This window comes from Monodon monoceros, unplaced genomic scaffold (assembly GCF_005190385.1).
Source record: "Monodon monoceros isolate NGI ecotype Baffin Bay Population unplaced genomic scaffold, NGI_Narwhal_1 Super_Scaffold_18, whole genome shotgun sequence".
NCBI classification, from domain to species: Eukaryota; Metazoa; Chordata; class Mammalia; order Artiodactyla; family Monodontidae; genus Monodon; species Monodon monoceros.
This window is the reverse complement of record NW_021703774.1, coordinates 155710542-155723813: the sequence shown is the minus strand read 5'-3', so window position 1 is coordinate 155723813 and position 13272 is coordinate 155710542. Positions and strand designations below refer to the sequence as shown.

General features: G+C 44.4%; 1 protein-coding gene across 3 annotated transcripts in view; it reads left to right on the top strand.

The window, feature by feature from the left end:
- KPNA6 (karyopherin subunit alpha 6) overlaps window positions 1-13265 on the top strand; it is a 53188-nt gene extending 39923 nt beyond the window's left edge. For 2 of the 3 annotated variants that reach the window (XM_029228906.1, XM_029228909.1), the window contains exons 9-14: window positions 273-436; window positions 616-694; window positions 2271-2396; window positions 2715-2842; window positions 3871-4049; window positions 6007-13265. In XM_029228906.1, the coding sequence (XP_029084739.1) occupies window positions 273-436; window positions 616-694; window positions 2271-2396; window positions 2715-2842; window positions 3871-4049; window positions 6007-6194 (864 nt within the window). In that variant the 3' untranslated portion in view covers window positions 6195-13265. The remainder of the gene's footprint in view (window positions 1-272; window positions 437-615; window positions 695-2270; window positions 2397-2714; window positions 2843-3870; window positions 4050-6006) is intronic. The other variant, XM_029228908.1, reaches the window with a different exon arrangement.
- Window positions 13266-13272: the final 7 nt, after the last annotated feature.

The window sequence follows — 13272 nt, the reverse complement described above, 5'->3', positions numbered from 1 at the left end:
TCATATGGAGGAATTTTGATATGGGAGTTTTCAAGTCTTTGGGGAACCCTCAGAGTCTCATCCTTGGGAAACTGAAAAAGGCAGTCGTCAGTGAAGTAGGTGATCTCATATGCCTGGATGGTAAAGTGAAAATGTGGGCCTGATGGCTTAATGTAGTGGAAATCTCCAGGTCTTAGACTTACTAAGTAGAGGAGGGCTCAGCGATGTTAGGGTTAGTGGTAGAGATGATGTAACCGTGTCCACCTGAGTCCGTCTCTCTCTGCTTCGAACAGGTCTCCCCCTGTTTGCCTGTGCTGTCTCGCCTACTCTTCAGCAGCGACTCAGACTTGCTGGCAGATGCTTGCTGGGCCCTTTCTTATCTGTCTGATGGCCCCAACGAGAAGATCCAGGCAGTCATAGACTCTGGAGTCTGCCGGAGATTGGTCGAGCTTCTAATGTGAGTGATCTCAGTTAGAAAGGGTACAGATTCCCTAAGCTTCTCCAACTCAGAACTGCAGTCAGCAGTCTGCTGCCCTATCCAAAGGTCTGGAGCCATGAGTGCTGCTGGCCTTGGTGGTCAGCCGAGTTGAATGCCATGTGCTGGCCCCCTACTGATCAGATCGCCCTCCTCTGTAGGCACAACGATAACAAAGTGGCTTCTCCTGCCCTGAGAGCTGTGGGTAACATCGTCACCGGGGATGACATCCAGACCCAGGTAAGGAGGAGGAGGACAGCTGTCTATGGACAAAATCCTTCCCCGCCACAGACTTTGGTCCTGGTAGGAGGCAACATGATCTAGGAGAGAAAGCATAGGCTTGAGTGAAAAATTCAAGCTCTGCCACTTTCTATATTATTTGGGGGCAACTTGGTTGCCTTCACTTTTTTCTATAAATTGGAAGCAAGTCATCATCCATTGGGTGCTATTGAAGAAAAACTAAATGGAATAACCTGACTCACTACCTGGGACATTGTAAAGTAATTGTTAACAGATTTTGAGTTACGGTACCTTTGAAATACTAAAAGCTATGGAACCTCACCCCTGCTTCCTAGACCTTTAGAATCCCATGTCTCATGTTACTCTCCTGTTAGTAACACTTCCATTGAGAGCACAGTATTCAGTGTTTCTCTGTTCAAAGGCTAGAGATCTGAGTATTCTTTGCGTCTTGAGTAGTTTGCATAATTCTGTGGGATTCTTAACAAATTTCTTACAGGTGAGCAGTCTCACTCAAGCCCACACTCATTTTCTAGGTCATTCTTTTGTGTTTGTGTGTGCACCCATGTGCCTGTGTGTACAGATATTCATAACTTTTTCTGTTTTTACGATTTTTAAGTATAGTTCACTGGCATTAAGTACATTCACATTGTTATTCAACCATCACCGCCATCCATCTCCACCACTTTTGCATCATTCCAAACTGAAACTCTGTACCCTTTAAATAATAACTTCCCATTCCCCCCTCCCCTCATCCTTTGGTAACCACCATACTACTTTCTGTCTCTTAGGAGTTTGACTACTCTAGGTACCTCATATAAGCCGAACCATATATATTTGTCCTTTTGTTTCAGCTTATTTCACTTAGCATAATGTTTTCAAGGTTCATCCATATTTTAGCATGTCACACCTTCATTCCTTTCTGTGGCTGGATAATATTCCAAGTGTGCATATGCTACATTTGGTTTATTTACTCATCTGTTGGTAGACACTTGGGTTGCTTCCACCTTTTGGCTAGTATGAATAATGCTGCATTGAGTATTGGCATACAAGTATCTGTTTGAGTCCCTGCTTTCAGTTCTTCTGGGTATATATCCAGAGGTGGAATTATTGGATCATATGGTAATTTTATGTTTAAGATTTTGAGGAACCACCATACTGTTTTGCACACAAAACAGTGCAATGGCTGCACCATTTTACATTCCCACCAGCAGTGTACCAGGTTCCAATTTCTCCGCATCTTTACCAACACTTGCATTGCCTGGATTTTTTAAGGATAACTATTCTAATAAGCGTGAAGCTGTATCTCACTGAAGTTTTGATTTGCATTTCCCTAATGATTAGTGATGTTTGGCATCTTTTCATGTGCCTATTGGCCACCTGCATTTAAAAAAATTTTTTTTGTATATTCTGGATATTAATCCTTATCAGATATATGATATGTATATACTTTCTCCCATTCTGTGATTTGTGTAATTCACTATGTTGATGGTGTCTTTTGGTACCCAAAAGTTTTAAATTTTGATTAAGTCCAGTTTATCTAATTTTTCTTTTGTTGCCTGTGCTTTTGGTGTTCTAGGTCATTCTTAATTGTTCAGCCCTCCCTTGCCTCCTCCACTTGCTGAGCAGCTCCAAGGAGTCAATCCGAAAGGAAGCTTGTTGGACCATTTCAAATATCACTGCTGGCAACAGGGCTCAGATACAGGTAGAACAAGCAGGAGGGAAGTTGTGGGGGGCAGCAGGTAGAAAGGCCTGGGGACATGAGACATTGTGGGATATTGCCCTCTAGAAGAAAAAATTTATTTCCCTTTTGAAATTGGGGTCAATGGATGCTATCAGTCAAAGATTCTGTGTAACAGAAGCCAGGTTCCTCTGTAGCGTCTTACCTATGTGAAAAGAACTTTCAGGAAGGGGAAGATGTCTTAATCTTTTAGCTGGTTTGGGGTCTGGATTTGCTTATCCTTCTTGAAGTGACTTTCTTTCCTCCCCCACACCCCACCCTCCACCCCCCAATTCTTCTCAGGCTGTCATAGATGCAAATATCTTCCCTGTGTTGATTGAAATCCTTCAGAAAGCAGAGTTCCGTACAAGGAAAGAGGCAGCCTGGGCCATCACCAATGCCACATCAGGAGGAACCCCTGAACAAATCAGGTATCACAGTCCTTTCCCATTGTCTTGAGTGATATGTGTACTCTACCTCTTGGCTCACAGTTTACATGTGGCCTCTAAACTGCCTTTTCTGGGATAGGTCTGCCCCTGTCCAGTAGGGTTTAACTGGTAAGCTGCTAGAGTGTAGCATGGGAATCTGAAGTAGATTCCTATAAACCATGTACCTCTTTTCCCTCCTGGAGAATGGAAACTTATGACACAGACATCTCTCTCCTCTGCTTCTTTCTACCCTCAAGAGAATTTAAATCTATGTAATTCTCAATTATCCATACAAATGAAAGAGAACCATGCTATGGCTCATTCAGAGCAGCTTCTTTGGGAAATCATTTTTGGCAGTGATACTTGGGAGAAGCAAATAGGAAAGCTATTTTGTGCGAGGATGCTCTTTGATTTTGGTTTCCATTATCAACTTGAGTAGGAGTGATGGGAATTGGAGAAGTGCCTTGCCTTCAGCTTGTAGCTTAGGAAGGGGAATATATTCAGTATAAATAAAACCTTAGGAGAAAAGGATAGCCACTGAGTGAAGCTTTTGAGGATACAGGGTTGTAAATGGCATTTTGGACAGGAAAAAGCATAAGTAAAGGTACAAAAATCAGAAACCTGGAGACCTTTACTGTTTGACTGGAATGTAATATTCTCGGAAGGGAATAATGAGAGGGGAAGCTAGAAAAGGTTAGGAGCCAGATTGTATTGCTATGACTGTAGAGCTGGGACTACAGAAATTTTAGGCAGGGAAATGATGTGTTCAAAGTAGGTAATACTGCAGCAAGGAGACATTAGAGACAAAGAGGAGGAATCCATGGCAGCCTTCTACATGGAAATGAACTAAACCAGTAGCATTGGGAGGGTGATGAGTTTGAGATAAAGGATGGGTGGTTATGAAAGCTCAGTCAGAGTGAATTGCTGAGAGCATCGATGTGTGTGAGGGAGACCCAGAGGCCCCATAGCACCTGCCTGGCACCTCCCTTGCCTTGTCTTAATTTAGAACTTACCTGGTCTCTGCCCCTCAGGTACCTGGTCTCCCTGGGCTGCATCAAACCCCTGTGCGACTTGCTGACTGTGATGGATTCAAAGATTGTGCAAGTCGCCCTCAATGGACTGGAGAACATCCTTCGGCTCGGAGAGCAAGAGGGCAAGCGCAGTGGCTCAGGGGTCAATCCCTACTGTGGCCTCATCGAGGAAGCCTATGGTAGGTGCCCTCTCCCCAACCTCACGTCTGCCGTAAGTAGAGAGAAACTCTGAAATAGTATACATATGTGAGGGTGTGTGTTTTGAGGGGGTCATCATTGAATGAACTGGTTTTATCCGACCAGTTCCATTTCCTCTGAGGAGCAGTAGATGAGTTCTGTTTCTGATAGGCTCTACCTAGAAAGTAGGTTATGGTACAGATGCAAAAATAAAGCTCCAGAATTGATAGTAGAATCAGGAGCTGGAAGGCATGTTTTCAGCTGAGTTTCTAGCAGCAAGTTCTTTTCTTTCTTTTGTTTTGTTTTTCCATTATAGTCTATTACAAGATATTAAATATAGTTCCCTGTGCCATACAGGAGGTCCTTGTTGTTTATCTGTTTTGTTAATAGTAGTTTGTATCTGCTAATCCTAAACTCCTAATTTATCCCTCCCCACCCTTTCGCCTTTGGTAACCATAAGTTTGTTTTCTATGTCTGTGAATCTTTTTTTGTTTTGTAAATAAGTTCATTTGTATCATTTTTTAGATTCCACATAAGTGATATCATATGATACTTGTCTTTTCTCTGTCTGACTTACTTCGCTTAGTTTGATAATGTCTAGATCCATCCATGTTGCTGCAAATGGCATTATTTTATTCTTACTATGGCTGAGTAATATTCCATTATATATATGCACCACATCTTTATCCATTCATCTGTTGATGGATACTCCAGTTGCTTCCATGTCTTGGCTATTGTAAATAGTGCTGCTATGAACACTGGGGTGTATGTATCTTTTCGAATTACAGTTTTCTCCAGATATATGCCCAGGAGTAGGATCGCTGGATCATATGGTAGCTCTATTTTTAGTTTTTTAAGAAACCTCCATAGTGGCTGCACCAGTTTACATTCCTACCAACAGTGTTGGAGGAGTCCCTTTTCTCCACACCCTCTCCAGCATTTATTATTTGTAGACTTTTTTATTTTTTTGGCTGCACAGCATGGCTTGCAGGATTTTAGTTCCCTGACCAGGGATCGAACCCAGGGCCCCGGTAGTGAGAACACTGAGTCCTAACCACTGGACTACCAGGGAATTCCCTTGTAGACTTTTTGATGATGGCCATTCTGACTGGTATACGGTGATACCTCATTGTAGTTTTGATTTGCATTTCTCTAATAATAGTGATGTTGAGCATCTTTTCACGTGCCTATTGGCCATCTGTATGTCTTCTTTAGAGAAATGTCTATTTAGTTTTCTGCCCTTTTTTTTTTTAAGATTCTGTACACCTACAACACACATTTTTTTTAAATATTTATTTATTTATTATTATTTGTTTTTGGCTGCGCTGGGTCTTAGTTGCAGCATGCGGGATCTTTAGTTGCAGAATGCAGACTCTTACTTGTGGCATGCATGCAGGAACTAGTTCCCTGACCAGGGGTCAAAACCGGGCCCCCTGCATTGGGAGCACGGAGTCTTACCCACTGGACCACAAGAGAAGTCCCTTCTGCCCATTTTTTTATTGGGTTGTTCGTTTTTTTGTTATTGACCTATACAAGCTGTTTGTATATTTTGGAAATTAAGCCCTCATCGGTCGCATCGGTTGCAAATATTTTCTCCCATTTTGCAGGTTGTCCTTTTGTTTTGTTTATGGTTTCCTTAGCAAGGTCTGTTAGTGCTGGATTGACTCATCACTCATCTCCAAGAGATTCAGAACAGTAATGGTTTGCCCAGGTTAAAAGCAGAATCGGGACTAGACTCTCCGGTTTATAACTGACATTTTGGTCTTTTTCCTTTGGTGTTATGTCATTTTAGGTAAAGATCTCGGCTCTCCTCTTTCAGATCAAAGAGAGATGTGATCATATTACTTGTGTTTATAAATGCTAGCATAACTCAGGGAAGGAAAAAATAGATTGTTTCATGGACCCAGAGAAAAGCACTCAAAGTTTACTCTTCTCCTTCCTTTCTTCTTGCCACCATAGGCTTGGATAAAATTGAGTTTCTCCAGAGCCATGAGAACCAGGAGATCTACCAGAAGGCCTTTGACCTCATTGAGCACTACTTTGGCGTAGAAGATGATGATAGCAGCCTGGCTCCCCAAGTGGATGAAACGCAACAGCAGTTTATCTTCCAGCAGCCTGAGGCCCCCATGGAGGGCTTCCAGCTATAATGTCTGCCTCCGGGGAGGGGAGGGGATGGGAAGCACCACCAACCAGCGGAAAGGCAGCCCTCTGGTGGGCGGGAAACCAGCCCTCCCCACCATCAGCCACCACACACCTCTGCTGCCCTGGAAACTGTGCTCTTGACCTGCTCCGCCCCCTTCCCTGGAGGGAGCACCCTCTGGACAGACAGAACCATCTGAGGCTCACATTTGGGTTTTGTGACAAGAAGGGGACGTGTTGGGTTTTTCTTCCTTACACTAGATTTTGGCTGCACATATGTCTTTAACCCAGGAGCCCAGGGGTAGACAAAGGAGGACTGAGGTAATCAATTTTGCACCTTTTTTATTTTTATTTTTTTTTTCTTTAGTGGTGACTTCCTTCCGTTTTATCTTCCTTCATCCTTCCCAGTCCTCTGCCCTGATCTCTGTAACTCTTATCTTGGGTACTTGAGCAGATGGAATATTCCACAGGTCGGGGGTGGGAGGGGAGGGGAGAAATCCAAAACAAAGTGTTCTTGCTCGGACAGAATATTAATCTAGTATGCTTGGATTGCGTTATTTAATTTTTTTTTCTTTTGCACATTTTTCTTGTATTACAGTTGCTCTTTCCCAGAGCCATGAGTTCCTGGTTTTAGGAATCCCAGCTGCCAGCATTGTCTGGGACTAGAGGCTGAGGGGGAGGTCACCATGAGACAAAGGCCCCTCCCTCCCTTAACCCCTTGCCCAGACCTCTTTAGTGTGGGAGATCCCCTTCACTCTCCTGGGGCATGTACACCAGTGGGAGTGAGGGGAGAGGAACACAGGCCTTCAGACGGGGCTTCCCATGTGTCGCTACTGATCCCATGTTTCCTACCCACCTTCCAGTGGTGCGACCCAACTTCATTTGTTTACTTGAAAATTCCCCTCAGAGTTGAGATGAACCTCTGAGGTAGCTGTATTTTCTCCTAAGCACGTGACAGAGGGCTGTGGTCCTTCCTTTCTCCTGAGGAGAAAGTCCTTGCTCTGGTGACCCATAAATTGCAGAGGAGGTTGGAGTGAGAGTGTCATGTATTGGGATAGCCAGTGGATCCCTGCCTTTGGCCTTTCTTCTTCTTCCTCTTCCGTAGTTGGATCATGTATATTTTACTTCCAAAGGAGAGAATGTCAAAAAGTTCTGTATTTTTTTATATTCTATATATTACGTAGGTCAACCTTAATTGGTCTCAAGAGGAGGAACTGTCTCTGTAATTTCTGTAAGTGGGATACTGTGAGGAAGACCAAAAAGAGATGTGGAAGCTCTCTTGCTCAGGAAGCCTGACCTTGATCCTTCTCCTCTCTGCTTGGGTTCCGGGCCACCACCAGGGACCAACCCTTAGCTCTGGAACCTTTATATAGCAGAGCAGCCTGGTCTGATTGTCCTAGTACCTGAATGGAGGGAGCAAGGATGGCCCCAGGGCCCGGTGAAGTCTACACTCTAGTCCTTACCACTGAGCATCCTGCTTACATCAGGAAACCCAGAAAGCAGTCTGCCTCCTCAGATTCAGTCTCAAACACCTTTGTCCACATAAGTTATCACAGATGGCTGCCGTGTCTCCTATCCGAGATATTTAGCAGCCTCAGGACTTTTTTTGAGAGTGATTGATGTCTTCCCTGATTGGGATCCTTGTACATGGTTTGGATTTTACCCTTCCTGTGACAGATATAATCCTAATGCCTTTTCTTTCCCCTTTGAGTAGAGCTACTGCAGTGCCTCAATGGCTTGCCTGTGTGCTTCAATGGACTACATGTGATAGTAAAGCCCAGGTGTTGGGGATGGGGTGGAGGAAGTTGCTGGCTAAGTGTAGGCCAGTGGTGGAGCTGAAGGCACAATCTGCCCTGTCCCTGCTTCCCCACAGATGTCGGGCAGAGGTGCCCTGCTCCAAACTGTATTTTCCCTTCCCCAGGAACAATGCCATTCTTGCTCCCATTGCTACACATCCCCCTCTGGCTCAGGTGAAATCCATGCCACTCTGCTTACAGATACAACATTCAGTTGTTTTTGGCCACTGGTCTTGAATTTGCCCTCTCTTTCCAGTGTTGAGATCTAACTCCAGAGGCATTTTCTGAGAAAAGTGGTTGCAGCTGGTGGCTATCACTGAAAAGTGACACCAGTGCTGTACTGCCTAAGTGAGTCAGATGCTGCTCTGCAGGTTGGGCATGATAACTACCAACCCCACTCTCCCAGGTAGGCAAGGCGCAGGACCCTCTTCACTTGGCCTGCCGACTCCATTACAAAACCATTTTCCTACAGTTCAAAAGAAAGCCACCCCCCATCCCTTGTCCTTGTCCAAAGGGCAGAGCATTTTATTTTAGTAGGATCTACTTTGTACATCTCTAGCAATAATTAAGTCCCTGACATTGGGACCAAATTCTTATCGTGAGACATACACATCCTGCCTTCCCCAGCTGTTCCTCCCAAATCTACTTTTGCTTCAGATCTGGGCCGTGCACCAAAGAGAAGACTCTGTTGATCATGGGTTACTACTCGAAGCCTGTTTTCTACAAGGACTCCAAAGGCTGAAGTCTCCCAGGGCACGAGGACAAATTTCTCTTCAGATAAACGTGGCCTCTAGGAGCTTTCCTTTGTTAGTGTCTTCCTCAGACCGTGCTTTCCCACTGTATTCCTCTGACCCCCTTTTCAGTCAACAGGTGAAGTTCTTCCAGCCCACAGAGGCAGTAACATCATCTTTTGTGTCTCCTTCTCTCCTTTGGCCATCTTGGGAAGCAAAATATTTTTTAGCCCAGGCTTGACAGCCACTCTTCGTGGGCAGTCCCCATCTGGACTCCAGACCCTGGCCTAGGTGAAGTCAGAGCTTTCTGACAGATTTCTGAATGGATGTTACAGGGATGGAGGGGCTCCCCCACCTGCTGTAGGGAGTAGCCTGAGAAGACTTGTGTTTGGAATCTTAATACTTTGGCACATAGCTATGTCCATTTTAAGATCTCTGGTGGGTTGGAGATACTTAGGTGTGGATTAAGGGGACAAGGAGCCTTTTTCTTAGCTCAAGTGTTCAAATACTGTTTTGAACAGTGCCAGCTATTCTTTATTGCCAGCCCTTCTGGGCGTCCCACCCCCATGTCATCTTCTCTAGTATTAACAGGCTCTCTGGTCTTAGAAGCCTGCCTTCAGTTCTGAGCTATCCCCGCTGACTGACCGGCCATGGTATTGGCTGCAACCTTCTGTTAGAACCACATAGGTTCCACCCTCACTTGGCCAGCCTAGTTACTTGAGGCAGTGGGTACAAAAGACCCTTCCAAGTAACAGGTGTTGATGACTTCAGCTTTCTGGGACCCTTTGTGTTCCTCCTTACCTAGAACCTTTAGATCTACTCCTGTTTTCTTTTCCCTGGAAGCCTCTTTCCAAGAGCCCTATTTAGAGCTGAACTGCACAGATTATAGCTGCTACCACACTTAAGGAAGAGCGAAAGAAGGCTCTCAGGCACTGACCTTCATTTTCTCTTAAGCCAAACCAGTTTAATATGAAAACTCTAGCAGGATGAACTAGATTTCAATTTTCTCATGTCTGCCTGCCCTCCCCATACACTGTACAATTACCCGTTTCCAGCAAAATAGAAGGGAAGGAGATGAACGCCTAGCAGTACTTCCCCTCCTCCTCCCACAGGCCCTTCTTTGAAGGCCTCAGCTCATTTGTTCAGGCCATGTCTCTTCTCCCCAAGACTCACTCAGCTTGGTATCCATCATCTTGAATATTCCTCAGTAGATTCATCTTGTGGGCTTGGCTTCTGGATTCCGAATTGAAGGCAAGGAGCCAGATTCTCCAGGTCCTTGCAGGCACTACAGGGACCCATAGGGAGAAGAGGCTGGCTGGGGACCTCAGGATTGTGTGTGCCTGTCTGCCTCCCTGGCAGGCTGGGGAAGGGTGCAAGGCTCAGTGCACTGAACCATAGGAAAGCCTCACAACCAGTAGCAACATCTTCCAAGTAGGACTATCCTAGAAATAAGTGCATTGTGAGACTGAGAAATTGCTCAGAGTAGGTTTTTTCCATAGCCGTTTTAGGATTGCACATTTTAGACCAATCTTGTCCAGTGTTTTTTCTGTCTTAACTTTTGTATTTTTTTTGTTAAGCCAACAAGCTGAGAATTTGGCCCTGCGGGGATCCATGTGGTAGGCAAATAGCTGCTCTTTGGCCAAGGCCTTCATAAAGGATTCAGTCATCCCATTGGCTGTTCCCTAGACCCACCCCCAGATGAAGACCATGGTAAGGGAAGAATTTTGAGGTCAGTACAAACCAAGTAAGTCTGTTAATTAAAGCTGTTTTCCTCTGAGAGGGCATTTTGCATCAGGCCTGGGCTACATGCAGAATCAAACCTGGCTGTGAATTAGAAGAGGCACCATTAAATTTGGGGCCCAGAACATCCCAGGAGAAAGGTTTGTGTAGTGTGTCATAAAGGTCATTTGGGCGCACCTCACTGCTTCTGGGCCAGCCTGACTGCTGATGTCCACATTAGCACATTCCTGAACCCCTCCGCTAAACTCTAGCCCTGCTCCCCTACGTAGGTCAGATGTTCGGCCTCTGGGTTTGGGAAGAGAAAACTCTGCCATGGCGACAGTCCTCAGGCCCTGGATTTGGGTGTTGGCTCTTTTAGCCAGATTTGTGGGAACTGCTTTTGATTGAACCACTAAAGAAGCAAAGGGGGTATGAGGTCCCAGTTACCCAGGACAGACCAGATGTCCCTCAAAAACAGCTTGGGTTCCCAGCTATAGACCCTAGGAAGGTGAATCAAACCTTTTCCCTTACTAGTTTTTCTTTCCAAATTTATTTGCTTTTAAGAACTATAAACTCTGGCTATTGTTTTCCATGTTCTCAGGGCCCCTGGGTAGACAGACAAAGCTTGATGATTTCAGAGCAGATACAGGCCAAGAAACCATGGCATTGAGTGTGCTGAGTCCAGACAAATGATATTTATATACACATCCAAATTTGAAGAGAAAATGTATTTCTTTAGGTTTCAAACACTGTAATAGATATAAAGCAAAAATAAAAACCTGTTGCAAAGTTCTAAATCGTGTTCTTTGGAGTGATCCTAGACTGGATTTTTTGGAAGTCACTGAAGTGAGGGTGCTTAAACTTTTGACCTAACAGTGGAATTAAGAATTGTTACAGCCTGCTTCTGCTATAAAGAATTTTTGAAATCAGCTTTATTGAAATATAATTGACGTACAGTAAATGGCACATATTTAAAATGAACAGCTTGTTAAGTGTTGACATATTTGCATCCATGAAACCATTACCACAGTCAAGAGAGTGAACATGTCCATCACCTCTAGAAGTTTCCACATGCCCCTTGGGAATCCCTCCTTTCTGCCTAACCCCCAGCAACCACTGATGGAAGCTCTGGCTCTCACTGTGGTTTAATTTGCATTTTCTAGAGTTTCTGTAAGATTTTCACATTTCATCACCACTCCACAGCCCTTTGAGCCCAAAGTAGTTCACAAACTCCTCACTTTGGTTTAGATCAATTCCTAAAGCGGCGATTACAGACTAGCAGCCAAAAAGTTGATACAACCCAAAAAGGAGGGTTTTGGTTGGCTGACAGAGTACGTTTTAAGTTTTAATTTGTTGCCAATATTAAAAGATGTTTCTATATTTTAAAAATATCTGGCACTCCTGGGCCTGAGTTTCTGCATGAAAACAATCTGCAAGAGCTCTATTACCCATCACCATCACCACCATTCCCAACCACCACTCCCAGAGGGCTCCCTTACTCTGGCAGGCGCTAATGTTGCCATTTTCTCTTACAGCAAAGAAGAAAGTAACTTTTTAACCCATGTTTCTATCAAATTTTCTTATTCCTTGCCTGTCTGTTCTTCTCATTACCCAGCTGGCCCCTGGAGACCACCATTGACCCTTCCTGGTGCACCACTCCACCTCTCACCCCATGTATACCTTGTTATATTATGTTCTTTATCTCTGCCTAGAACACCCTCTTCCTATGGAAATCCATGAAGGCCTGATTCATATGTTACCTCCTCAAGAGATTTCCTACATGCTTTTCTGGAAATAATGAGGGCCTTGGTTTTGAGAGACTTGAATTCCAACGCTTTCTGAGCTTGAGTTCCACCTTTATACTGTTATACCAATATTGCCTCTCAGTGTTACCTGGCAGACACTGCCTAAGGGGTGGGAAAGAGCACTGCGCTGAAGTCTCTTCAACTAGGGGAAATATTTAACATCTTAAGAGCCCTAAAAAGATGCCCAATTTGCACAACAATTTAAAACATTCTCTGCCTTCTCAGCCCCCAGACTGTTGCTAGGCTTTAGGACTAGAGTATTTAGCCAACAGTTCTTGAACGTTCAGTGAGTTGTAAGTAAATAATTTCAACACCTCATCACTAATGCTGTAATAGAACTCTGTCTAGACTCAGGGAGCTAGGACAGACTGCAGAGTACTGAAAAGGTTCTGAAGTGAACTTTGAGCTCAGTGGGCCTCAAAAGATTTTGTTTCACCAAGAAGGGAATTTTGGAAGGTAGAAAAGCACCTGCAAAAACCTGGGAAATCCTGGAGATAGTAAAAGTAGAGATGTAACAAAAAAGGCAGAGGGATTGGGCAGGATTGGCTGGAAACAGAAGCCAAACAAACCATTTAGGCATTAAATTCCACGCACATGGGTTGATGGGTTTTATCCCATTATCTATAGACAAACAGATAAAGAATTGTGATCTTACACTTGGAGAAAAGCTTGGCTTTTTTTCCCCTTTAGCCCCAGTGTAATTGGGACTTTGTAGAGGGTGGGCCAGTCAGAAAAGGCTCAGGAATCTGCTGAGGCCAAAGTCCCCCTTGCAGGGCCCCCTCAGCACCTTTCAGAGAGGGGCTCAAGCTGGTAATGAAGATGGAAAAATAAATTACTTTCCCAAGTTATTTTGATTCATCCTCAAGGAAAGCCTACGGTGGTGGTTGTTTCTTCTGAGTAAGAGACAGGGTAGTCCAGTAGTTAAGATGGATGCCAGACTTCCTAGCTTTGAATCTGCTCTAATCAGTCAATAGCGATGTGACCTTGGACAAGTTACCTAACCTTTGTCTTACAGTCCACAGCTGTAAATTGGCA